Source organism: Catharus ustulatus, chromosome 1 (assembly GCF_009819885.2).
Source record: "Catharus ustulatus isolate bCatUst1 chromosome 1, bCatUst1.pri.v2, whole genome shotgun sequence".
Taxonomy (NCBI): Eukaryota; Metazoa; Chordata; class Aves; order Passeriformes; family Turdidae; genus Catharus; species Catharus ustulatus.
This window is the reverse complement of record NC_046221.1, coordinates 59,337,295-59,363,247: the sequence shown is the minus strand read 5'-3', so window position 1 is coordinate 59,363,247 and position 25,953 is coordinate 59,337,295. Positions and strand designations below refer to the sequence as shown.

Here is a 25,953-nt window from a genome sequence, read left to right as displayed (position 1 = left end):
AACTGACAAAAATAAAAGTACATTATTTCAGAGCCTCAAAACTCTGAAAGACAGATGGGATTTCTGTTTCACAAATGCATTAATAAAATAATTACTATTTTTTTAGCTTATCCATTTGTCTACCCACAGTCTGGATGTGGTTTTCTCTGAATAGCCCTGAAATCTAACAAAATCTATGCATCAGTGGAAATTCTGCTCTCTGTCCGCAGGGGCTGTTACATAATTTGGCAGTCACTTGGAGGAAGAACCAATAATCTTTAATCTGTGTACTTCAGCCCCCGACACTAGCTCCAGTGCACATCCAGTTTTGAGAGATTCAGTCAACACTGGCACATGGACGTCTCCTGCCGTCAAGAGTTGGCATGCAGCAACAACTCTGTCCTCTGGGTGACTGCCATGGGTAAATGACACCTTGGGGTACCTCAATCAAGAAAAGTTCAGCCTCAGGCAAGAACCAGCTGGTAAAGATTATCATGATAACAAGTAACATAAGGTGCCTTTTTTTCTTTTTTCTTTTGGATAGAGTTCTGTAGTTTGTCTTAACTCTGAGCACCCATTAAGGGAACGCTTTAACACAGGATGAGTCAAGTTAAAAGGCAGACAAATTATTAATATTTTCAGAGAATCTGAGACTGTCAGCAAATCCCAGAAAGGACTGAGGATCTAATGCATGCTAGTAAAGCTAGGGAGAAACACCAATTACAGCAGGCTTTATATCAGCCCCTTAATGCACACCAAATATTTAAAATGAGACAGTTTCTCAAGAGGGTATTCCTCATATGTCATATGCTACAAAGAACAATTTTAACACACCATTCCCAAATTTTTCTGTAAGTAACTTGCACTTTGTGCTACTAAGCCTGAGATACCAAAAGAAAAATGGTTTGTCTAAGAAGAAAAAAACCCTAAAACAAAAAAAACTCAACATTTTTCTCTGCAGATGGTTAGAGCAAATGGTGTCTGACAGCTTCTCAGTAACAGAAACCAGATGTACAATGGCTATCCAGTCCTGTAAGTTTTTTCCCAATTTGTGCTGTAGAAATAATATTAAAATAAATTTTTGTAATTCTTAAAAAATATGTAATTGCCATTAAAATACAGATTATAACTATTTACTACTTCTTTAGTGCTAGTGCAATTATTCTTGGGTGGCTGTGTGGATGCATCAAAAATAATAAAGCACAGTAGAAACAGTTATTTTCCTGAAATACTTTAGCAGCTGTTAAAAACTTAATGTCTTTTGAACAAAATCACAGAAAGAACTGAAAGTGTCTTTCCAGGCCTTTCCAAGGCCTTAAGTCTTTGAAGAGGTCTTTGAAGCTGAACCACTCTGTAGTAAATAAAAAGGGCATTTGCTTCGACTAGGAATTGCAATCAAAAGTGGTTACTTGAAGCCCATTGGACAAGGCCAAGATAGTCCCTTAAAATGTATGTAATAAACCACTATCAAAAACTAGGTATAAAAATAAAAGTTTAAATTTTGATGGATTGCACATTTTGGGGAACTGCTCCTTGGTCTTCGGAAGAAGAACCATAATTTTTCTCATTTTTTCAGAGGTATGTAATAATCTGATATTTCTTTCATCAAAGAGGATATAGGAAAACACTGTAGAATGCTTTCTCGCTTCTGGGCAACATTTCATACTTTTCTATATAAAATGAGTTTCATGAGATCTTCAAACATTCAGTATTAATCTAATGAACAGTAGCTTTTTATTTACACCAGTAAAATTAATTTGTTAAAATGTGGAAACAGCACATTGAAGCAGAAATTTTTGAAGTAGGTTATTCAGCTGCAAAACACAATTTTAAGGAAAGGAGAACAAATTTACAAGAACTTCAATTCAGCCTCAGCTGTTTATATTGGGCTGGAAATCGCTGTCTCTCTGTAATTACTGTGTTTATAAAAATCCCAGCCAGGCCCCATCAGTCTTCCCTCAATCCCCATCACTAATTTAGCTTTTCTGAGTGGCTTGTATCCTTGTAACAAAAATAAACTGAATAGTGTGGAGGCCCATGGGCCTGCAGAATAGAATTTCCCTCTAGAAACAGGATCCATTTCAATACCCAAACAAAAAATTTTAATTAATTTAACTTCTGCAGTACAAAAGCTTCTGTACAGTTACCCAGATTCAAGATGTTTTTGTGATACAGTCACAGCTGCAGAAGTTCCCTTCATCCTGGAAAGAGGCTCTCAACAAAAGTATAGTTTGATGATTTTGCTCTTTCTACCTCAGGAAAAAAACACTCCAGTTCAAAAAAGAAGCTGAGAAAACACAAACAATCAAAACACAGGCATAAAAGAATCCAACAAAATGTGCGACCAACATACACTTTACAAATTCAGGGGAAAAAAATTGCCTACACTGAAAGGGTCTTCTTGTTAAAAAGCTGGATTACATTTAAATAAATGCAAGCACACACTTTTATGCAAGAAATTGGATTGTATGAGGATCAACAAGTTGAAGCGCCAGTCCCAGCACCTGGGTATCAGCAACCCTATGCAGAGCGGGAAGAGTGTCTGGAAAAGCTGCCCAGTGGAAAAGGCCCTCTAGGTGCTGTTCAACCACAACTGCACAAGCTAGATGGTGCCCAGGTGGCCAAGAAGGTCAATGGTATCCTGGCCTGTACCAGAAACTGTGTGGCCAGCAGCACCAGGGCAGTGATGGTCCCTCTGTACTCAGCACTCAGAGTGGGGGAGGTTTGGACTGGATATTGGCAAAAATCACTTCCCTGAATTGGTTGCCTAAGGAAGTGTGTAATCATGATCCCGGGAAGTGTTCAAAAGGTGTGGATGTGGTACTTGGGGATTTGGTTTAGTGGTGGACATGGCAGTGATAGGTTAATTGCTGGATTCCATGATCTTAGAGGTCTCTGCCAACCTTAGAAATGTCATGATTCTATGATTCCATTTCAGACCACAAGTAGAAACAAATCTTGTATCTAAAATCATGACAATTAACTGTAGAAAGAAAAGACATGGCATAATGCCATCATAAATTATGGCACAGCATGTGTCATGCCAGACATTTTTGCTTTCAGAAATCAGGCAAAAGTATGAGACTTGCAGTGCTAAATAAAAGGACATACAAAAATGTGAAAGTGAGAGAAAGAAGCTTTTTTTTTTCACAGATACTGTTTTCCTTCCTATTAACTGTGTTGATACTGCACACAGTGGGGAAAAAAAATGCAAACAAAAACTCTCGGAGTTCCTTCCAGGACAGAGACAGTTCATCAGAAAGCAAACCCATCCATAGATGAAAGTCAACTGCCCAGCAAGGAATGCCATAGAGAATCAGCAAATTATACTAGCAGCATGTGAACTGCCTCCTGGTTTTGGTGGCTGGAGGTTGTAATTTAGATATTTTAAATGTTTTAAAGAGGTCCTCTGTTGGGAAAGATGAATCAGGAAAACCTTATAAATATGATAGCCTAGCAAAAGATTCTGAGAATATGGAAACCATAAGTGAGATTGAAATGAAAGCCATCTTTGAGACACCAAACCTTAGTTACAGTAATTTCACGAATACAAGCCGCACCAATTTGACCAAAATTTTGGTGGAAACCCGGAAGTGCGGCCAATATTCCGGGGCGGCTAATACATTAACAAAATTCTAAAAGCTGCCAACACGGAAGTGAGAGCCCGCGGCAGCCCCAAGCCAAGCTGGAGCCCGGCCGGCCCCGGCAGAGGTGGGAAAGCCTGGCAGAGGCGGGGCCAGCAGTGTGGGGGCGGGCGGCTGAGCCTGAGCCAGCAGGGCGGGGCAGGGGGAGCGGCAGAGCCCGGGCCAGCAGGGTGGGGGAGCCCGGGAGAACTGGGGCTAGCAGTGCAGGGGAGCATGGCAGAAGCAGGAAGGCCGACGGGTGGGGCTGCCTGGCAGCGGGGGAAGCCCAGCAGAATCGGGGCCAGCAGCGTGGGGGAGCCCGGCGGTGCGGGGGCCTGCAGTGCCGGCCAGGGCGAGCAAACGCGGCGGCGGTGCAGACGGGAGGGGGCGGCCGGCGAGCCTGGCGGCGGCGGCAGTGGCTGGCCCGCCGGCAGGGCGAGTACGTAAACAACGCAGCGGCGAGGCGGCCGGCATGCCTGCCAGCGGCGGCAGTGGCTGGCCCGCTGGCAGGGCGAGTACGTAAACAACACAGTGGCGAGGCGGCCGGCATGCCTGCCAGCGGCGGCAGTGGCTGGCCCGCCGGCAGGGCGAGTACGTAAACAACGCAGCGGCGAGGCGGCCGGCATGCCTGCCAGCGGCGGCAGTGGCTGGCCCGCCGGCAGGGCGATTACGTAAACAACGCAGCGGCGAGGCGGCCGGCATGCCTGCCAGCGGCGGCAGTGGCTGGCCCGCCGGCAGGGCGATTACGTAAACAACGCAGTGGCGAGGCGGCCGGCATGCCTGCCAGCGGCGGCAGTGGCTGGCCCGCCGGCAGGGCGAGTACGTAAACGCAGCGGCGGGGCGGTGCTGACGGGAGAGGGGGGCCAGTGAGCCCGGCGGCGGCTGCAGCACCACCCGGCCGGCCCCGTCAGCAACCATGAGCGGGCCGAGCCTTCCTGGCCCCGCCCCGAGCCAGTAAAGCCCGCTATGCCGCGATCCTGTTACTAATTGGCCAATTTGTGAAAGCTGCGCACGGATTCTCGCGACAAACGAAAGTGCGGCTAATATTCGGGGTGCGGCTTATCTATTGACAAAGACAGCAACATTGTCGAGGCACCGGGGGTGCGGCTTATAATCCGTGCGGCTTGTATTCGTGAAACTACTGTACTAAATAACTATAAGACAATAGGATGGCTGGCCAAAAGTAATGCCCCGTTGATTGAGCAATACCTTCTGCTGGACAGCAAGTCCAAAGGTCAGAGAAGACCCTGCTAGCTTGGCAGAAGGGGTCCAAAGAGTAGTTTTTAGGGTTTAGAGTGCAACACAGTATGGTAATGTAATGACTCTTATAGGCTGTGTGTAAATGCTATAGGATTTGTATCTTGTGTTAGATTGGTTAGTGGAAATTAGAATATTCAACACAGAATTGTAATGGGAACCTTGGTCTCTTAGCTCTTACTCTTACTCTTAGCTTTTCCTTTTACCATGCTCTTACCTCTCTCTTAAAACCCTCTTACCCCAAGCTCTATTACTCTTCGCCTTCTTACTACCCTGCTCTGAGCTGCGACTGGCAGCTCCAAACAGGGCCCTTTCACCCACGCCTTTTTGCAACAGACCACATGTTTCAAGACCTGGCTTTAGAGTTCTCTCCGTCTGTCCCGACTGTCCGGTCCACTGCCTACAGCCTCATACAGTCTCCTACAGTCCTCTGCTGGCTTGGTCTTGCTAGCATAAATCAGTTTTCATAAGAGAAAATTAGTTTTCTCCCAGGTTTTGACAGCTACCACCTTCCATTGTCTAAGAAATTATTTACTGAATTCAACAAATGTAACAACTGCCAGGATTAGGAAGATGACATTCACACCCTCACTAACTCACTGCATAACAAAGATCTCTGATTTAATTTAACAGTGAGAAAATTGTGATTAGTTATTTCACTGGCAGGACTGCAATAGTGTAGCACAAACTTAGTATACAAAACTTTCTGCATGTACAGAAGCTGCAGGATGTTGGTTGATTGGTTGGTTGGTTGGTTGGTTGGGTTTTTTGGAGTGGGAGTGTGGATCTTAGAAGTAGTGACATGTTGGCCTGAAGCTGGAAAAGGACACCAGTAAAACATACTTCTTTCCACTTCTATGAGATTCTCTCCCTGGCATTAAAACAACAATCCTTCTATACCTTACTAATGAAATTTAACTCTAATATTTTATTAATCTTTGGAAGCATCTTTACAAAAATGTCATCAACATATGGTAACATTCATTTAGTCGAGTGTGTGTGGTTCGCAGTTAAAAACTGAAGGAAATGTCAAAAATTATATTGAACTTCCATGATGAAGTATTTAGGATCTTAATCGCTAAAATATCCCGACTGGCAATAAATAAATCCTTAACTTGAAGTTTTCCTTAATTCTTATTAAAATCAGTGGACTTCATAAGCGTATGTTTTAACTGCGCTAGAAAAGAGAATGTGTTGAAATCTTTTGAAAAACCAACACCCTACACATATATTGTACAGATGTTTTGAGTTTGAGGACATAAAAAGCCTGCAGGGAGGGATTACTTCTCTCTACTTCAAGCCTACAGTGGTGGCGATCAGATGGAGCACCCCGTCTGCATGTAATGAGATTTCCATTCCAGCAATGCAACTGAACCAAATAAAAGTTCATTTGTCAACTGGTTTAGTTGTGAGAAAGTTGTTTTGTGTAAAAGAAAAATTCAAGTGAATAGGGTCTCTGCAGCCTCCTCTCTGTAACTATATTCATGCCTTGCAATTCACAGGCTATTGCAGAATGAAGTAACTTTTTGTTGGCATCTCATACTAAAATATTACACAACTCTAGCAACATATACCATACTTGAGGGAATTAATAATTCATTTTCCCTCTAGTGGATGAACCTTCAATCCGCCTTCACAACTGCCCTGGTTTGGGACAAATTTGGGAGGAAACTCTGAAGTGGTCTTTTCCAGAAAGCAAATTTAAGCAGCCCCTCCCCCTCCTGGTTTGGGAAAAGATTTCCTTGGAGACAAGTAGAAAAATCCTGTTTATTTAACAAGTAAAGCATTCACAAGCACAAAAAATGAATAATAATTAACAATAAAACTCTCGCTGTTCTCAAGAGATGGCAAATTCAGAAATTTCTTGTCATGGGGTGTAGCCCAGCTCGCTCAGTCTCTTATCAGTCCCTCCTGCAGTGGAAGATGCCGCATCCCGGCCCCGGTGGGACACAGGCGTGAGCTCCTGGTGCCCTTCTGGATTTTCAGTCCAAAGCAGGGTTGATCAGTTCTTAGAAAAAGAAAAGCCACAGTCCAGGGAACTTCTCTGTCTCAGCTAACTAAAAAAACCAAAAAAAACCCAACTAACTAAAAGCAAAGGAGAGCTCTCTCCCGCTCCCTGTCCGTGCTGAAGACAACACACACTGAGAGAGAGCGAGGAATGCAGAGTGAGCGCAGTTTCCGCAAACAAACTCCACGCTTCTTCTCCCCATCCTCCACTCTCAGAATCAGTCTTAAAGGGGCAGAACTTAATATCCAGCATAAATAGAACAGATGACTGGGGATACCAGCACCATAAAGTCACCCTAGGACAACTATCTTCTGTGTTGTCCATCTGATACCAACTGTAATTTCAATCACAGAAACTTACAGATTTTCATGCATTGAGCCTTTAACCTGAAGGACTCGGTGAACTTGCAAATAAGGGGAAATGTTCAAAGACTCAGAATGGAAGCTCACTCACAGAAACTGTACTGAAGACACATGATACGTGATACATAGAGAGTAAGTTTAAAAACTCTTGCCTATCTCCCAGAGACCGAGAGACTATAAGGCAGACAGAAAAGCATCACTGCAAAGACTACTGTTCCCTGGGAAACCAAAAACAATACAAAATTGCCTTTAATAGTATCAGTTGCAGACACAGAACACTTTGTTTTTGTATTCTGTGTCTCAAGACCTGAGGCTACAGTTTGCTGCTATCCCTGCCTGGAGGGCTGGAGCCCAGATACATTACATGAAGCAGGCCAAGAAGAGAATATTCTGAGAATTACTTCTGGAAAGACTTGGAGCCATCATGGCTGACACACTCTGTGGCAGAGATTTAATAACTAGAATGAAGCAAAGATCATGTTGCACGTGCTCCAGGTCTCATACACTACTGAATGCATCCCTCCTGTCCAAAATGCTCTTGAATCTCTGACTCCGCAAATCTGAATGACCTCTGGGGGAGACAAGCTTTGCAGGGATCACAGAATCACAGAATGTGTAAGGCTCGAAGAGACAACAGTGGGACACCTTGCTCAATCTCCTGACTCACACAGGGCTCTCTACACCATGTTAATCAGGAGTATGTCCAGTTGGCTTTTGAATATCCCCAGGGAAAGGGTCTCCACAACCTCTCCGGACAACCTATTCCAGTACTCAGAAGTTCCTTCCCGTGTTCAGGTGAAACTTCCCATGTTCTGATTTCTGCCCATTGCTTCTCATCCTGTTGCTCATCACCAAGAAGAGCACTGGTCCTAACTCTTTATGTCCTCCCATTTATATACTTCAGGCATTGGTAAAATCCCCTTCCAGTCTGCTCTCCTCCAGGCTAAACAGTCCCGCTCCCTCAGGTTCTCCTCATTCATATGAATGAGGTGCTCCAGTACCCTCATCTTCATTGCCATCCTCTGGACTTGCTCCAGGAGCTCAGGACTGGTCACTGCACTCCAGATGTGGACTCATCAAGACTGAGCAGAGAGGCAGGATCACCTCTCATGACCTCCTGGAGATGCACCCTAAGACACCAGTGGCTCTCTGCCATAAGGGCACACTGCTGGATTATGGACAGTTTATCGCACACCATGACCCATTCCTCCAGAGCTGCTTCAGAGCAAGTCAGCCTGTACTGTTGCATGTGGTTCTTTCTCCCCAGTTACAGGACCCTGCTCTTGCCTTTGATGAATTTCAGAAGGTTCCTCTCTGAACAAGTCTCCAACCTGTTGAGATTCTTCTGAATGGCAGCACAACATTCTGGGGTATTGGCCACTTCTGGATCCAGTACTTACACCTGGGGGACACCACAGGCCTCCAACTAGACCCTATACCACTGATCACAACCCTCTAGAGACCTGCCATACAGCCTGTCCTCAATCCACCTCACCATCTGCTCATCCAGCTCACACTTCCTGAGCTTGCCCATCAGAATGTCATGGCAGAAGCCTGGTTGAAGCCCAAGAAGACCACATTCACTGTTCTCCATTTATCCAGTCAGATATCCCATTGTAGAAGGCAATCATCTCCAATTTGGCTTCTTCCATAGCTATGACATGACAGTAATCATTAAAGTTCATAAAATATAAAAGTCGAAGATTACTTATTAGGTAAGTAAGAGCTGAACACATGCATCTTACCAGTCTAAACAAAGAAGAGCCAAACATTTATGATACTAGCCCACACACACTAGCATAGTCTGTTTCCCTGATAGAAAGATGTCCCTGCATTAATAAGACTATAATTTAAATATAAGCTTCTATCAGACAAGCCAAGTGCACTAGAAATTCTTCATGCATTTATTCATCACATATTGCATGCAGCCGTATAGCAGAAAGGTTCTTGTTTTACACATGAAGAATTGGAGCAGAGATATTTAAGTCCAGATCACATAAGCTATTTAGCCATCTAATCTGTGTGCAACATATCTCTGAGCCTATGCCTAAATGATTTTAACTGGATCATTCATGACATCTGCTCTGGAAACAGTACTTTTTCCATAGCATACAGTGTTGAAATAATTTCAGTCTTACATTTAGTCACTGGCAACCTGCCCATTTGAGAATTGTCATTTATGAAAAACAATAATTATGCCCTCTCACAAGGGTTAACTGCAGTCTATTACTTGTTCCCAGTTTTTTCTTAGGAACGCAGAGTAATAAATTTTTTTACAGCTCTTTAGCATCCTCTGTTGTTTTATTTTTCTAATCAAAGTGTCATTCTTTTTTAATTGCTGTGACATTATGAAAATTAGACTATATGCAAAGGCTTTGACAGATACAGCATAAAAATAATGATCAGTAATATAGTGTGTAACCAAAAAGTAAGAAAAACAAGAGAAGGTTCTAAGTTTCCATACCATGCCAAAAAACAGTTAAGAGAAGGAAAGCAAATTTGAAGGGACACCAACAGACACAAAAGTGATGTATTTTAGGAGGCATCTGAGTGTTGGAAGATTTATTCCATGGTTACCTGATTGATCACATCCTATACTGGATCATAAAAAGAAAACAAAGGAGACAAACACAGATATAAACCCTGACTAATTAGCATTAACAAAGACAGTAACCTGAGAAAAAAGAATCTAAAATACCTGTTTGCAGTAATTGTTGGCCTATCAAGAAACAGCAGGTTACATTGGTTTTGGCTGTGATAGAATTAGTTTTGTTCATAGTAGCTCCTATGTTCTGGATTTATGACCAAAACAGTGTTGAAAACACAGTGATGTTTTTGTTCTTGCTGAGCAGCACTTACACAGTACCAAGGCATTACTCTCACACTGCCTCACTAGCAAATATGCCAGGAGTGCACAAGAAATCGGTAGGGACACAGCTGGGACAGCTGACCCCAGATCATCAGAGGAATATCCATATCATACAGCATCACATTCATTTCAGGGAAAAGAACAAGGAAGAAAAGGGTATTTGGAGTTATGCAGCCTGTGCTCCCAGGTAAGTGCTATGCACGATGGAGCCATGCTTTCCTGGGAATGGTTAAACACCTATGCTCATGGGAAGTAGGAGGGAATTCTGTATTTTGCTTTGCCTATTAAGCAGTCCTTATCTCATCCCATAAATTTTTTCACTTTTACCCTTCCAATTCTCTCCCACCAGGTGTGAATGGCTGCTCACCAAGATCAACTTTGCAAATGGTAAAGATGCAAACCTCAGCATGTTGCAGGCAATGGGTGGAAATATGACAACTGATGCAGTAATGTGCAGGGCAAGGGAGAGTAGGGAGGAACAACGAGGGAGTAGGCAGAAAGTCCTATAAACACAGTCAGTCAACACACTCATCACTGCAAGTCTATTCTTCTCACTGTCACTGCCTCTCCTTCAGCCTTCTGCTGAGCATTTGCACCTCCATGAACAAAAGATTCATTGCTCCCTTAATGTCAATGTCCCTTGAAAAGAAACCAAACAATCAAAAACCCAACACTTCTGATCGAGACAAGTTACTTTCTACATGAAACTCCCAGTCTCATTTGGCAGCATAGATTCAATCACCACAACAATCAAAGGCTATGTGGTACATGCCAGGATAACAAATAATTCACACATGGAAGGAGGAGGAAAAGACCTCAGAAAATAACCAGGAGGTAGAAGTAGAGGCAGTACTCCCATTAATGAAATTTAGTCATGCTCCTGACTGCTTGGCATGAAGCCTAGATACAATCTCACCATGTCTGACACCATGACGACACAGGTTGTACAATGTTTTCTATCTGGAAAGTGAAAAAATGTCATCCCCAGGTAACTTGTTCTTTATTTCACACCAATTGCCATGCTCACGCATGTCCTCATACTCATTCTGTACATAGGGATTTTCACTGTCCACATTAACAAAGTAATCCAGACTGTTTTGCTCGTCCTTTCAAGCCAAGAGGTAAACAAAGAGTAAGCACAAACAGAACTACTGAGGTATGCTGGAGCAAGACTAATCAAAAGTTTTCTATGGGAACAGAATTCAAGTATGCAAGAATGCATACTTGCCCAGGCAAATATCAATCTGGCAACCCTCCAGAAGGCTCTCCAGCCCCATGGAGGTATGATAGCTTGCTCTGAGATCCCTCAACTTGGATTGCATTGATCAATACTGAATACACACAGCAGCAGCTCCAGAGGTGAATTCTACCTTTAGTTTTTTGAGGAGACTGAAGTATTTAATTGAGTGTGCTTTTGGAATGCTTTAAGCTGTGGGTAAGGCAAATTTCAGTTTTGCACCTCCTAAGAGTAAGACATACTAGCAATCCCCAGCATTGTGTCTTTCACAGCATATAACTCTTCACAAAAATGGCTGTCCGGATGAGGAGGTATTTTGAACACTTTCATAAATACTGAAATAATGTCCATCTGATAACTGTCTAACAGTGTCTCACATAAAAATACTCCAGCAACTTAGGAAAGATTTCAGACTTCATGAAAGAGGCCTCAGGTTGGAAAATTACCAAGATTCCAAAACACTCAGGCAATTGCTGGAATAAAATACTGAAGTGAAACCTCCTCATGGAGCAAGATGAAGTGGACAATTCTTTTACGTACAATATCTGTAAGGAGGAAAAAAAAAAAAAAACACAAATCCACCTTAAAGCAGGAAAAATACTTTAAAATTACATCTTTTAAAGATGCCACTATAAGTTCTGACAGAAGGGTAACTAAACAATTTAAATCCTTGAGCAATTTAAATGTAAAACAATTTAAATCCTTGTGAAGCATTAATAGTTTATGAAAGATGATACCAAAATGTATAGGGTATAGGTTTGTAATGTTACACCCATTATGTAAATCTTCCTTGGGAAATTCTAGCATCTGCACTAAACCATAACAAACAGATGTTCTCAGGAAAAGCACACAAAGTTATAAAAGTAGGATATAAACCCCTGCATAGACTTTTGCTAGAAACACTAGCTGTATAAAAAGCATTTTAGTATTAGAACCAGAGTAAGAAAGCATCCAAAGGCAAAAACCTAACCACAAAAACCATGCCAGTAAATTCCAATTTCTCTGCAAGAAGCTAGAGATTTTAAGACTTTCAAAAAATACTTATCTCAAAATAATAAAAATTAGTAACAACTTCAAAACAAAGACAACAAGACAACACACATGATTAGTGAGTCTGAGTATTCAGTTTGAGACTTTTAAAAGGGCTTACAGTAAATTCACGAATACAAGCCACACTGAGTATAAGCCGCATCTCTGGGTGTTGGCAAACATTTCGTTCTTTGTCCATAAATAAGCCGCACCTGAGTAAAAGCCACTCTGTTGTTCGCAGCGAGGACCCGCGTGCAACAAAGTTGTCAAATAGTAACAGAATCGCGGCATGGCGGGGGGTTTACTGGGTCGGCTCAGGTTGTGCAGGCTCGGCCGCTCGGGCCTGCCGACGGAGCCAGGGGGCCCAGCTCGGTGGGGCCACTCGGCAGGGCCGCTCGGGGCCAGTTGCCACTGCCACTGGGCTTGGTCACCACGGCCCAGCGCTGCCCCGTGGTGGCAGGCAGGGACGGAGCCCGCCGGCACCTGCGGCGGCAGCGGGCAGGGGCCCCCCGCCTTCCCCCCAGGCCACAGGGATGGCAGCACAGGGTCCCCCTGTCTCTCCCCCGGGCTGCAGGAGAGGAGGGAAGGAAAGAGCTCTCCCTCCTCTCCCCGCCCCGTGCTGCCTGCAGTGAGCCAGCTCCACCCGCGGCGCAACAGAGTAACAATTTGTAACAATCGCAAAATGCCGGCTTTTACTGGCCAGTTGCTCAACTCAGTACCTCGGTTTGCACTTCTGGGCTTGGAAAAGTCAGAAAATTATTCACATATTAGCCGCTCCTCAGTGTTAGCTGCATTTCTGGTGTGGAAGCAAAATTTTAGTCAAAACGGTGCAGCTTGTATTCGTGAAATTACTGTATTTTATTTTTTAATTTTTTTTTTATTTTTAAATGCCCAGGACTTGAATCTTACTGCCTAAAAATACAAATATTAGAAGTGCTCAGGTACAATAAAATAGTTGACTTAAGAAAGGCAAAACAGAAGATATGGTATTCTGCTGAGACTAAGTATGGCGATTAACTGGAATTCACAAGCAGAGCTGCTGAACTTACTGCACAATGCTTTTGTAGGATTGACCTGCTGTCCAGCAAGCAGCTGCTGCAGCTTCTTGATGTCTATGCATGCTTCAGCCATACTTTCCAGATCTCTGGCTTGAGTATTACTTTGACAGTCATCCTCTGATGCTAAAAGTGTTAGGGTACAATACTTAGTCCAAACATAAAAAGCAGTTTCAACAGCCATAAGGACACACCTGAAAACTGCTGAAGCACATGAACTCAAATGGTTTGCTTTTCAGAACAGTGCAAGGAAAAGAAATCCCAGTTTTCTCACCAAACGGTCAAGAATAATGGAAGAGGCTCCCCACCACCACCCCAAACATGGAACCGACACTTCACTGGCCACTTTTTCTTTTAAGATTTCATTAGAAGACTTCAAAGTACTTGATGCTATTTTCTAAAGAATAAAAGGTAAGTACTGTTATAAGCAACACACTTAAGTAATGAGATCAGACAGATACAAGAGGTAACAAGAAAACTTACCCCAGGGAGGATTTCCCAGGTCTTTAAAATGTGTTGTTATAGATACTAAGTCAGTTTCTATTTTCAAGTTCATTTCACCGCTCAAGTTTGCTTCAATCACCTGCAATCAATCTCAATTTTAGACAACCCACTTCAAACTGCAGAATTACAGAAGAATACAGTTTGGCTTTGTTCAAATACAAGCTTCCAGGAGTACTTCAGTGCAAGTCAATCATACTTTCTGAAAATGGTTTGAACATTTGAATGTTCAGCTATAAAATGCGTTTCCCATCATTCCCATGCAAATTATTCTAGACCAAACTTTCACAAGTTACAAAAATAAGCAAATTTAATTGCTCTCCAGTACTTTTAGAACAAGTACAGTAATTTCACGACTATAAGGCGCACCCTTTTGACTAAAATTTTCCCCTGAACCCGGAAGTGCGCCTTATAGTCCGGTGCACCTTATATGATGTACAAAGTTGCGACATTTGCCACCCCGGAAGTGCGAGCCGTGAGGGGAGTCGGCAGTGCCGCGGCAGCTGGGTGGAGGCGGGCCCGGGGGCCCATGGCTGCCCATTTTGTAGCACTGATCTTGACCAGTTTTATCACCAGAATTCATCTTGTAAAAATAATTAATTGTGACACTTGACATTTTTGTTCTCGAACAGCATGAAAGCAAGGCACTTCGTGTAAATTCAATCCCATCATACAACTATCTTGCATGAGAAAAGAGACTCAGCTCTAGAAACAAAAGCACTTGTGTTCAATTTTGCTTAAGCATGTCTACCAAGGACATGGGGGAAGGAAAAAAAGTAAAAACAAAGCCCCGCAAAAAATCTCACAAAAGAAAAGAGTTTGACGTGTATTTGCACGATGACTGCCATTTGCAAAACTGCCAGTAACCCAGGATAATCTCTCATCTCTTCCAAGTCTTGAAAAACCAAGACTGTTTCAATTTCAGGACTCTCAATTAACAGAAGATTTCCTATTCATCAAAACTGGTACGGACAGCATCAAACCCAAACTATTACAAAGCTCTACACTTACTTACTAACTTTCATGTCAGTCAATTATGGTGACTGTGAACAAAAACATCTAGATAAAAAACCTTTTCTGTCCAACTATAGAGGGCTTCTCTCAATTAAAAGGTCTACCAGCACTCTGGAAACCCAGGGTAGACTGCAAACCCAACCTGTCACTCTAAAAAGCACAGTGTGACATCCTAGGGCTATTAGCAGAATTTCTTTTAATCCTGCATCAGATTTACCTAAAGTTCATTCACAGACACCTAACACAACATTACCTTAATAGGCATTTCCTTAATGAAATAACTGAGAAACTCTCCAGCAGATTCCTGAAGGACTGTCATTTCTTACCAACTATAAAGAGTGGCTTGTAGCAACACAATGCCATGTTCTTTCTTTCATGTACAGATTTAGTACGAAGAGCATAATTTTCTGAGAAGCCCAGGAAAAGCTCTTCAGTGTAAATCCTAAAATAAATGTCATAATTCTTTTCAGTCTTTACACAGGATTCAGGCCTTGATTTCAACGTTTAACTCATCTCAAAATAAGACAATGTGTCAGCACCAGTTTAGGTAACATGCTATGTCCCTCATGAAATAATATCTGTAGCATGCGTGCTTTAAGTGCTTTAACTTACAATGAAATTGCTGAGATTCTTCATTCTATCCACAACACTCTTCATTGTTTTCAGTGCTGGTAGGTAAATACTGACCTGGGAATACATAAGAACTGCATTTGCACAAGTATTTTGGATGTGATTGGGACACGTTTATTTCTACTGTCAATTCTGTCTTAGTTTGGACTGAGTTATCTATGGCTTTCAGGATGCACATCATCTATCTGAAATCAGCAAATGCCTCAGGAACAGAACTCTTTCCCAACAGGCCATCATTCTAGTAATTGTTCCAGACATAATATTCCAAGTCTGTGTTCAAAATAGGGGCAAATTTTTGCAGATCAGACTCTCATATGAACATCTGTGTTATTAAATACTCAATTACTATAGCCAAAAAGGAAAGAACAAGATTCCCATGATACTGCAGTAATTGCTGGAACTGCAGTAGTGTAAATCTGAAATAAAAGTTTCTTCTTGTATGTCTTCAGAATCTAAATACTCCTAGCTATAGAGGTAACAGACATCCATAACCTCAAATAGAAGCACATTTATACAAGGATCTTTCCTTGCAACTTTGCTAAAAGTCAAAAAGGATATTGAGAGGATATATAAAAATCAGGAGGAAACAAATATATCTTTAAGTCTGCCAGACAGGCCATAAATTTCAGAAAGAACAGATTATTTGGGCCATTTGGCACCCGAACAGCTGAAATAGTCTAAACTTGTATGGTTTAGAGGTGCTCCAGACTAAAGCCATACAAGTCCTTTTCTCCTCCCTTTCTTTTTTCTGAACATCACAGAAGCAACTGGCAATTACCCACTCATTTTCCACAAGTTCTGGGCTCTCTTGTCAGGATACAAGCCATGTTCCATACCCCTCCAAAACTGCAGCCTCCAGTCTTCCCTCTTTCTTTTCAACTCCCTTCCAAACTCCACCAGTAGTATACTCTGCAGCAATACCTTTCCACTTGCAAACTCCCCTTTCAGTAGGCAATATAAAAACAGAGGCTTACATCAAAGTCCGGCACACTGGGCTCTCTGAAGTCATTCCACATTCTTCTGGGAATAACTCCCACAGGAATGTCATGTGTCACAATCCTACTGCTGCTTGATAAGGATGGCTTGAGGGAAAAAGAGGATGCTCTTGCAGTTAAACATGTCACTGGAGTTCTACATTTAAATCTTTCAGACCCACACTGGGAAATGCTATAACTACGTGCCCCACACTCAGTTCCAGTTTTCCGTCAGTTCCTACCAATATACTTTTAAGTGGGTTCCCCTTTCAAATGAGGAAGAGTTTGTGATGTATCAGTCATTACAGTATCTATAAGCTATCCTTAGATTTGAAGAGGTGATCAGTGGAGTTGACATCAACAACAAAAGAATCACACGTCAGCATACAATATCAGGAAAAACAAAGGCAAAACACAGAAACCTCCTTCACCTAACAACTTCAATGAAAAGGTAGTAACCCAGAGAAGATACAGAGGATGAAGGAATGGAGAAAAGTAGACATTAGAAAAAGTTGTTTCAACAACATAGCTTTCTTTATTCCTCCACCTTCTCCTTGCCTTTTGGAACACACAAAGCTGGTCCTGTATGCTACCAACCGTGATGGCAAGACTAATGACATGGAAAATGGCACAATGCTTTAGTTTTCTACAATTACACCAAATATTACCCTTTGATCTTAGAAAAAGCACTAAATTTTAACGAACTTTTTCTTAATAATGAATGCGAAAGCATGGTTGTACTTACTAGCTCCACAGCAACACTGAGACAGGGACAGTGTTTATTAGTCAACTTGATCTTCACTGCCTTAGCATTCTGAGCAGTTTTTAATGCTCTTGACAGGTTCTCAGGCACCAACTCTAAATAGATTTCATTGTGCTCTGCAGCTACTCCTTCCATCTGAAACTCGTCGAAGAAATTCCCCTACAATTTTTGAAAGTTGGGAAATAAAGCAAACAAGAGGGGCAAGTTTTATTTGTCAGACCTTAAGCTTAGAACTGCATTTGTAGAACAGAAACTCTTCTCTGCCTGGGATCACCTGAGGAATCACAACAGGCTACACAACCATGAAGATTCATTGCTTCAGGCTAAACCACTGAATGTTTTCCCTTAACACCTAATCAGTCCATTTGACAGTGAGTTATGCTTTCCTGTTTCCAGTTTCGGGCAGGCCCATGTGGGCCAGCACACACTGAAGCTTTACACTGAAGTGACAGTCAAGGTGAAAGGAATGCCCAACCTGAAACAGACGTGCAATCAGACCCTGAGGGACCTGGCAGACCGAAGGTGAGGGCTACAAGAAACGCCTCGTACATCAAACCCAATCGCATGCTCTGGTTTTCAACATGTGCTTACTGAACATCCCTGGGCTCACCTGGCTCAGCTCACACCACATACTGGCACCTCCATTTGCTACTTTATCGGAGAGGATGAAATACAGCTTGCAGACAGTAAGGCGCAGGATGCAGGTCTTGGCTAACTTGGCGATTGTGTTAATTATACCTGCAGAGGGAGGGAAGGAAGGAGGATATTACAGCGGGGATCTCTCCACGCACCCCGGCCTCTGCGGGACAGAAAAACCTTCCGCTTCTTCAAACGCAGCTCGTGCTCCTGCGCAAACTCCTAAACACCTCGGGGCGAAGGAAAGCGCCTCATGCCACGTCTTCCCAGGAAAGGACCGCGGTCCTCACCTCCCTTCTCTTTCCTTTGCCCGAGAAAGCCGGCCCCAGCCGCTCAGCGAGGCACTGCCGCCCCCCAAGCCTGCCCCGGCATACTCACGGCTGAAGTGGTTGAGGCAGGCGAGATCCACGATCTTAGCCCGAAATCGCATGGCGGCGAGGGGCCGGGACGGCCCTCAGGGTCGGGGAAGGGGAGGCCTCACAGCGACCGGCTCGGCGGGGACAGCGGCCACGGCAGCCGCTCCCCGCATGCGCGGCGCCATGGGGCAGGGTCGGGCTCAGGCTCAGGCGGGCCACGTTTCCTTCCGCTGGCCTGGCGGTCGGCGCTGTCCGGGCTGGAAAGCTTGGCTCGGAAATGCCTAGGCACCCCCGAACATCCGTGAAAATGCCTCTATATGGGTCCCAGCCCTGATGTCTCGAGAAATTCCTTTTTCAAATCCGAGGGGGCGCTTGCACCAGACACCGTCAGCCCCTGGCAGGGGCCAAGCCCCGACATTGCCCCACAGGGGACGCGGCGGTGAGGAAGGAAAGCGGCAGTCGTGTTACAAAGTGGAGCGAGCAGAGCTTTGTGAGGGGCCTTTCCACGGCCCCTTTGTTGGCCAGGCCGCCCAGAAGGGGCTGGGCAGCCCGAAGTGTTTTGGGAAGGATGTTCTCTGTCAGAGCGGGCGCCTCATGTAGTCAGGCTCCCAGCTTAGTGCGTGGTGCAAAGAGGTTCGTGCAAAGGTTGGAATAGTTCGAGGAAATAGAAAGTGAAGGAAAAACTTTACTTTCCCTAGTCAGTGCGCAGCATGCCTGTTTCCTATAGCCGGTGTCCTTTTGCCTTGATGGTTCTGGTTCCTTGCAGTCCTTCAAAACTACAGCATTTGCAGAGACAGTATTCTAGTGGTGTTCATATTTTGGTCTGTCACGATTCTCTGGTGTTCTTTTGTCACACTGCAAGTTCCCCAGATCAGCTAAATTGCCTCTCACACATTTAATTTTGAAATATTCTTGAGATGCTGCTCACATGCCTTGATGCTCTCTTTCAATGTAGTCATTATGAAGAAAATTAAAAGAAAGAACCTTGGGTCTGCATAGTGACAGATACAGCCACAGTTTCTGGAGAGGTTATTCTTTGCTTGTATTGCTCTTAGGCCTTGTAAATTTTGTAGAAATAAGCCGAAGATTTTCCTAGAGAAACCAGTGCAGCAGGATGTCACAAATTCTCATCTAGGATTATGCCAACTATGCCAATTTGTCACAAATGTGTGGTTTAGGGTCCCTCAAAGAACCATCATGAAAGGTATTAGCAAAAGTGGGGTTAATATATATTTATAAAAGTGTGACATGAAGTTTAGTGACAAGTTTCATTCCATCATGGATGAAACATAGAAAGAAAAATCTAATTAGAATAATTTTAGAATTCTTTACACAGACCAAAGACAAAAGAATAAGGAAGACTCTCCTGTTGAATCACGGAGTATACCCTCTTGCTTTTTAAACTCCTGATTGAGCTTAGGTGCAGCTAGGTCCAGTCTTAGCTTCAGACTTGGACAATAGTTTATTCTCAACAGAATTATCTCCAACCTTTTCATTAAATACTTGTCCATTAGCCTTGTTTTGTAAAACGTGGCTGCAGAAGGTAAAGCCCTGATGGTGTGAAATCCCACACACTACACTTTGCAGTTCAACACACTTTCCACCTTTCACAGACACAGTTGCAGACTGCTTTTAGGGAAATGATTGCTACATGAAGTTTGTGGAAGGAAGGTTGATCTAATCCCTTTCAAGCTGTAGCATCCTGATACATGTGGATTCTGACATGTGGAAGGTTTAACAGATCCACATCATTTGCCTTTTCTGCCTTTGACTATGGTTTCCTGGTTTGACCCTGGCCAAACACCAGGCACCCATAAAAATCACTCACTCACCCTCCCCTGCCACAGCTGGACAGAGGAGAGAAAAAAATTAACAAAGGGTTCATGAGTTGAGATCAGGACAGGAAGAAAACACTCCAAGGGAAAAACAGGCTCAACTTAGAGTTACCAAGTGAACTTATTATTAACAAAATCAGAGGAGGATAATGAGAAGTAAAATAAGGTCTTAAAAACACCTTCCCCCAACTCCTCTTTCCTTCCCACCAACAGTGCAGAGAGACAGGGCATGGGGGTTTTTGGTCAGTTGAGATGATCTGCTGCTCAGTGAGAGGAGTCTTTCCTCTGGGAGACTGTGGGGTCCCTCCCATGGAAGGCAGTTCTCCATGAACTTTTCCTGCATGGCTCCACTCAGAAGCAGCAGTCCTCCCTAAACCACTGCAACACGAGTTCCTCCCATGGGCAGACATGAAAAAACATAAAAAGTGAAAATGAAATTAAGAATAAAACATGACCTGCAGTGAAAATTTCAATAATTATTTCAATAATTATTCAATAATTATTTTCTATCATCATCTTCACAAAACTGGAACTGAAGTTGCTTTGAGTATACGGACAATCATGAGGAACTGTTTTAAGTGAAATAATTTTACCTAAAACAAATTGTGTGTATTCAATAAAATAAAATTTCCTTCAGAATTCTTAGGGAGGAAGTGCTTGCCCCTCTTTGTACCTTCATGGCAAAGTAATTCACATTAATTTTCAATTAATGGACCTTGTTTATATGCTGCCTACATGTTGTTTTGCTTTTTGGGTTTAATGTTAAAGTGAGTGAATCACATAAAATCTCTAGTGGGAAATCCTGCTAGCTAGCAGAGAAAATGTACCAAATGAGAAAATAATATGCCAAGTTATTCTAATTTTACTTATTCCAATGCAGTTTGATTGGGCAGTAGACAGAAACACAGAGTTAAAATCATGTTTCCAGTACACACAAAAATTCTTCTTACAATTGCATAAGCAGAACATTTTTCATTAAAATGGTTTGAGGGTAAGTTGATTTTTTCTATTTAGTTTGGTTCCAAATTAGTATTGGTGTAGATTTTTTGTCTTGGAAAATTCTGGTATTTCCCCAGTGAATCTCATATACTTCAAATTTGAGTGTTTTATAAAAATTCTAAAGGAAATAGGCATTTCTATTTGTTGTGAAGATTTCTGAGTTGCAGTATTTTTTAATACATCTGTGATCCTCTACTCACTTTCCTCCTTTCTTTGTTTTTTAATTTGTTCTATTTCCACTTATTTTAGTTTTCAGATTTATTATCAATACTTTTATTGTCAGCCTGCGCTTTCTTTTGTCCTTCTTCCACTTCAGATATTTTGTGCTCATTTTAGTGCAAGAAGGGTAAATAAAGGCTATACATAAAATCCCCAAAGCTTCAAAATCACCAAATGGCCAGGGTCCCAGACATCATACAGCTCCAACCTGAGGCAAATTAATTTATGTGAATCCCTACTGGAAGCCTTCATGATAGACATCTGTAGCAGTGCCTGTTGTACACAGGAACCACCAAAACTACTAGATTATTTTCCATTGACTGAGTTGCCTGTGGTAAACTCACTGAGGTCAATTTGATGTCCAGAGTGCTAGCTGCTGTAGCTGCAACTGAACTCAATGGCCACTTTGCTCTACACAGTTTCACCTCAGAGGAAAGACACTCTCAGAGGGCTAGGAGACTGCAATGGTAGTCAAACTTGGAAGACACACAGAAGTCACAATGCATATCATCACCAGAAAACTCTGTCAGAAGCTAAGTCCCATTACAAGAAGAATCTGCATTAGCAAATCTTATCCCTTCATATGGGCACAACCACAGAGTAAAACCAGAAATTTTCAATAGTTTTTTTAAAGCAACTTCCCAAGCCACCAAAGCATACCAGAAACTTTTGGAGAGATGTCCTGAACTGCAGTGTTATGGGCAATTCATTCAGTGAACTTACTTCGACAGGTAATTGCCTGCTGCCCTTCAAATAGTTTTTACATAAGCTATAAACACAGTTAACTATGTGTTATTTAAAAAAATCAACAAGAACACGATGGTGTTTGTCTCTTTTATTATGAAAGATACAAAAACAGAATGTAGTGAACATTAGAAACATGAACTTTTTTTGAACCAACTCTCTATTTACATATACAAAATTCCCCAAGTGGAACAATATCAAATGTGAGACACATTAGAGTACACCATATATACAAGTTCAGAGATTTAACATCTCTGTTACTCCATACGTGATGGCTACACAAAAACTAAATCCCTACCTGTTTTCCACAAGTATTTAAAATTAAATTTATGAGATAACCCAAGCAAAATAAAGCAGAATCTGGGGAATGTTCTCCTATCTGAATGGTTACTTTATAAAAATAGTACAAAATAATAGGGCCAGGTTTTCAAGTTGTGCTGAATATTCTGTCAAACAGCCCATCCATTCAAACTGATGTAGGTAAAAGAACAAAAACTGCTACTGGTTTTTATTGTCATCAAACCAGAAATATCTCAGGAGTTCAAGTATTTTTGTTTATTTTTAAAAAACTCTTCCTTCAAACAGAATAGACAAATAAAATACTTGACCTTGCTTTGTATGATCAGACATTCTGATTAAAAACATGAAATACAAGAAGACACACCACTTTGTACGGTTTTTAACTGCAACCAACTACTGCTTAATTGGTAAGGCACTTCTTCCTTTAGATCAGTCCACTTCCCTACATTTTAGTTTAGCTCCATTTCACACAGAGAAGCAATTTCAGCTATGCTATTTGTGATAGCAGAAGGGATGTTGTTAAGAACTTTTGCTCTCCAAGCACGGATGACCTCAACAATACCTTCTGGATTGCTTGAACCCAAGTCACATAGTGAATATACGGCTGCCAGCTGCACACCCCAGGGAACACCTGCAAAAAGTTAGCGAAAATCAGCTTATAACAAAAATCAAAAACAAGAATGTTTTGGGGAATCCTGAATCTATAGAAACTAGTATTCAAGAACTGAAAATAAAATGCATCAACAGGTGTGTTGTTTAACACTGTAACGTAGAAATTGCAACCTGCACACAAATTCCGTAACATCTCATTTTATACTAGTACTTTCCAGTTTTCTCAATTCAGCAACTTTTCAGTATTCAAAGGTCATACAAGATAATCTAGTGACTTTAGTTAAGAGTAGCCACACTTAAGAAAACGTCAGGTTTACACTGAGTCTGAAACACAGAAATACAGTAATTTCATGACTATAAGGCGCACCCTTTTGACTAAAATTTTCCCTCGAACCCGGAAGTGCGCCTTATAGTCCAGTGTGCCTTATCTGATGTACAAAGTTGCGAAATTTGCCAAACCAGAAGTGTGAGCTGTGAGCCGTGGGAGGAGCCGGCAGTGCCATGGCAGCCGGGTGGAGGCGGGCCCAGGGGCCCGCAGCACCGCCCTTCCCGGATCCAGGCAGTCCCGGGGGCCCATGGCTGCCGGGTGAAGGCGGGCCAGGGGGCCCGCGGCACCGCCCCTGTCGGGTGGAGGCGGGCCCGGGGGCCCATGGCTGCCGGGTTGAGGCGGGGCCTCGGCCAGCAACCGCGTGGGGGGAGCTGGGGGTGGAGCCTCGCTGCAAAAAAAAGTGCGCCTTACAGTCCGGTGTGCCTTATCTGATCTACAAAGTTGCGAATTTTGCCGACTCCCAGGGGGTGCGCCTTATAGTCCGGTGCGTCTTATGGTCGTGAAATTACTGTACACTGTTATACACAGAAATACACTGCCAAGTTAGAAGAACTTGAGATTGCAAGGAAGAGAATTTATACAGGTGGTTCAAAACAGTTCCCTAACATTAACAAATGCTTCACTGCAAAATGTACTTAACATCCAAAGCAACTTAGCAATGTGAATCTCTGCTGCCCTAATTGCCTTGTTTCATCTCATCAATATCTTGAATTGTCTTTCTCTCAATGCAACAATTTTATTAGTAAGCTTCAGCATAAATTGCTCAGGTAAAAAATTAGCTATTACTGCTCAAGTTACAATCACCCTTCAAGTGATCTTAATCACCCTTTAAGTGATCTCTAATGCCGTTGATAGGCTCTTACATGAAACAGTCAAATACCAAGGTATTCCAAGGTATTCTGAAACCATCTCAGAATTTTTCTCTGTCTCAAACAGAAGGTAATGCTGTTAATAGCTCATTAACTTTGTAAGAGAAAGGGATTTCAAACTGAAAACTTTGACCTAACATAAACTGCAAAAGCAAGCTGTTTTGCCATGTGTGCCTTAATTTATATTCTGGCATTGCAAAGCATCACATTGTGGATGTTACACTCAAGTTTATCTAAAAAACATTACCTTCCTCTTCTGCATGCTGTACAAACAGTCCAATTACTGAACTAATATTCTTCACTGCAGCAAGACAGCCTTCCTTCAAACCTATTTGTCCTAATCGACCTGAAAGAAAAAAGTTACTACATATCTGACTATTTAGACAATCAACTTCCCAGCTTTTTATACTTCCAAACTGTCTGTTGAAGTATCAACAGAAAATGTGAATCTTAACAACAAAGAAGTAATTATTTTTACCATGTTGTCTTGGGAACAACAGTTGTCCTATGCCTTGTGTAGCTAAAGACCCCAAGGCATTTTTCATCAGATTGATTCTACCTCCCATAGGTTTACAATTTTTAAGTGTAAAACTCAGAAAGAATGCCATTTTTGTTTAATAAACAATGTCATATAGCCTACATACTGAAAATATTTATTGAAACTCTAACTACATCTATTTACATCAAATGCCACCTAGATGCCAAATAAATTAATCTAACTTAAATTTATTATGGCATTAAGTTGCATAAAAAACCATATTTTATACACTTTGCTGGAAACCATACGGCATGAAGCTGTGCTGTGGGAGGTTTAGGTTAGCTATTAGGAAAAGGTTCTTCACCCAGAGGGTGGTTGGGCACTGGAACAGGCTCCCCAGAGAAGTGGTCACAGCGTCAAAACTGACAGAGTTCAAGATGCATTAGGCACATGGTGTGATTGCTGAGGCTGGCCTGTGCAGGGTAGGAGCTGGACTTCAATGATCCTAGTGGATCCCTTCCAGCCCAGGATTTCTATGATTCTTTATGTGGCTACAGATGATTTAATTTTAAATACATAAAACATGTTGGTATTTGTTATCATGAATCAATATCACATCTCTCAAAACTTAAGTATCTGCTTTCCACAGGCTGATAAACAGAAAATATCTGCATAAAGATCCACAAAATTCAAAAATACTTCAACCTCATTTTCAGATAGGCCTTTTATACAAAATAGAAGTTCAACCAACAATTTAGATTACTTACCAATTAGCCTGAGTGTCAATGCTACAACACTATCACGAATGGATTGAGCAGTTTCATGCCCCTTTTTCTTCTTTATCCAGTTATCCATAGAAGGCCAAAGCAATTTGCTGTGAAAGAAGAATGAATTTGAAAATCTCACACTGCATGGAAGGGTGCTTATAATATTCATACAATTATGAAGGCAAATGACTCTCCTGTTTATTATTAACTTTAGGTAGACTGACTTCACAGATGTGTATGAAATCATGTTGCTTTCAAATGCCACGCTGATCTGTTCTATAAGTTCCTTATATGACCAAAAATTCAGTTTGCATGTTACAAGTAGGACGTGATGCTTGTTTTTAAAACTAAAATGACCTATATAAGATTTTTTTCAACCCTTAGAATTATGCTAATAGACCTAGTTGCCTATTACCACCACAACTCACAATCACCTTGGTATGGCTTTAATTAAAAGTACATACGTTTCACTGAAGTTAATTAGTATTAATTTTAAAAGTATTTCACCA

General features: G+C 42.2%; 2 protein-coding genes across 4 annotated transcripts in view; both read right to left on the bottom strand.

Annotated features, from left to right (window-relative positions):
- Positions 1-6,606: 6,606 nt before the first annotated feature.
- HUS1 (HUS1 checkpoint clamp component) lies at positions 6,607-18,716 on the bottom strand. Its single transcript, XM_033069344.2, has 8 exons — positions 18,316-18,716; positions 17,912-18,039; positions 17,284-17,460; positions 16,539-16,646; positions 15,547-15,621; positions 13,903-14,002; positions 13,414-13,545; positions 6,607-11,880 (listed from the first exon to the last, which is right to left on the bottom strand). The coding sequence occupies exons 1-8, from the start codon at positions 18,365-18,367 to the stop codon at positions 11,798-11,800; spliced, it is 855 nt and encodes a 284-aa protein (XP_032925235.1). The 5' UTR covers positions 18,368-18,716; the 3' UTR covers positions 6,607-11,797.
- A 3,450-nt stretch (positions 18,717-22,166) lies between these two features.
- Positions 22,167-25,953, bottom strand: part of ICE1 (interactor of little elongation complex ELL subunit 1) — a 44,953-nt gene continuing 41,166 nt past the window's right edge. For all 3 annotated transcript variants that reach the window (XM_033058958.1, XM_033058966.2, XM_033058974.2), the window contains 3 exons: positions 25,445-25,551; positions 24,447-24,545; positions 22,167-23,021 (listed from right to left, as the gene is read on the bottom strand). In XM_033058958.1, the coding sequence (XP_032914849.1) occupies positions 22,840-23,021; positions 24,447-24,545; positions 25,445-25,551 (388 nt within the window). In that variant the 3' untranslated portion in view covers positions 22,167-22,839. The remainder of the gene's footprint in view (positions 23,022-24,446; positions 24,546-25,444; positions 25,552-25,953) is intronic.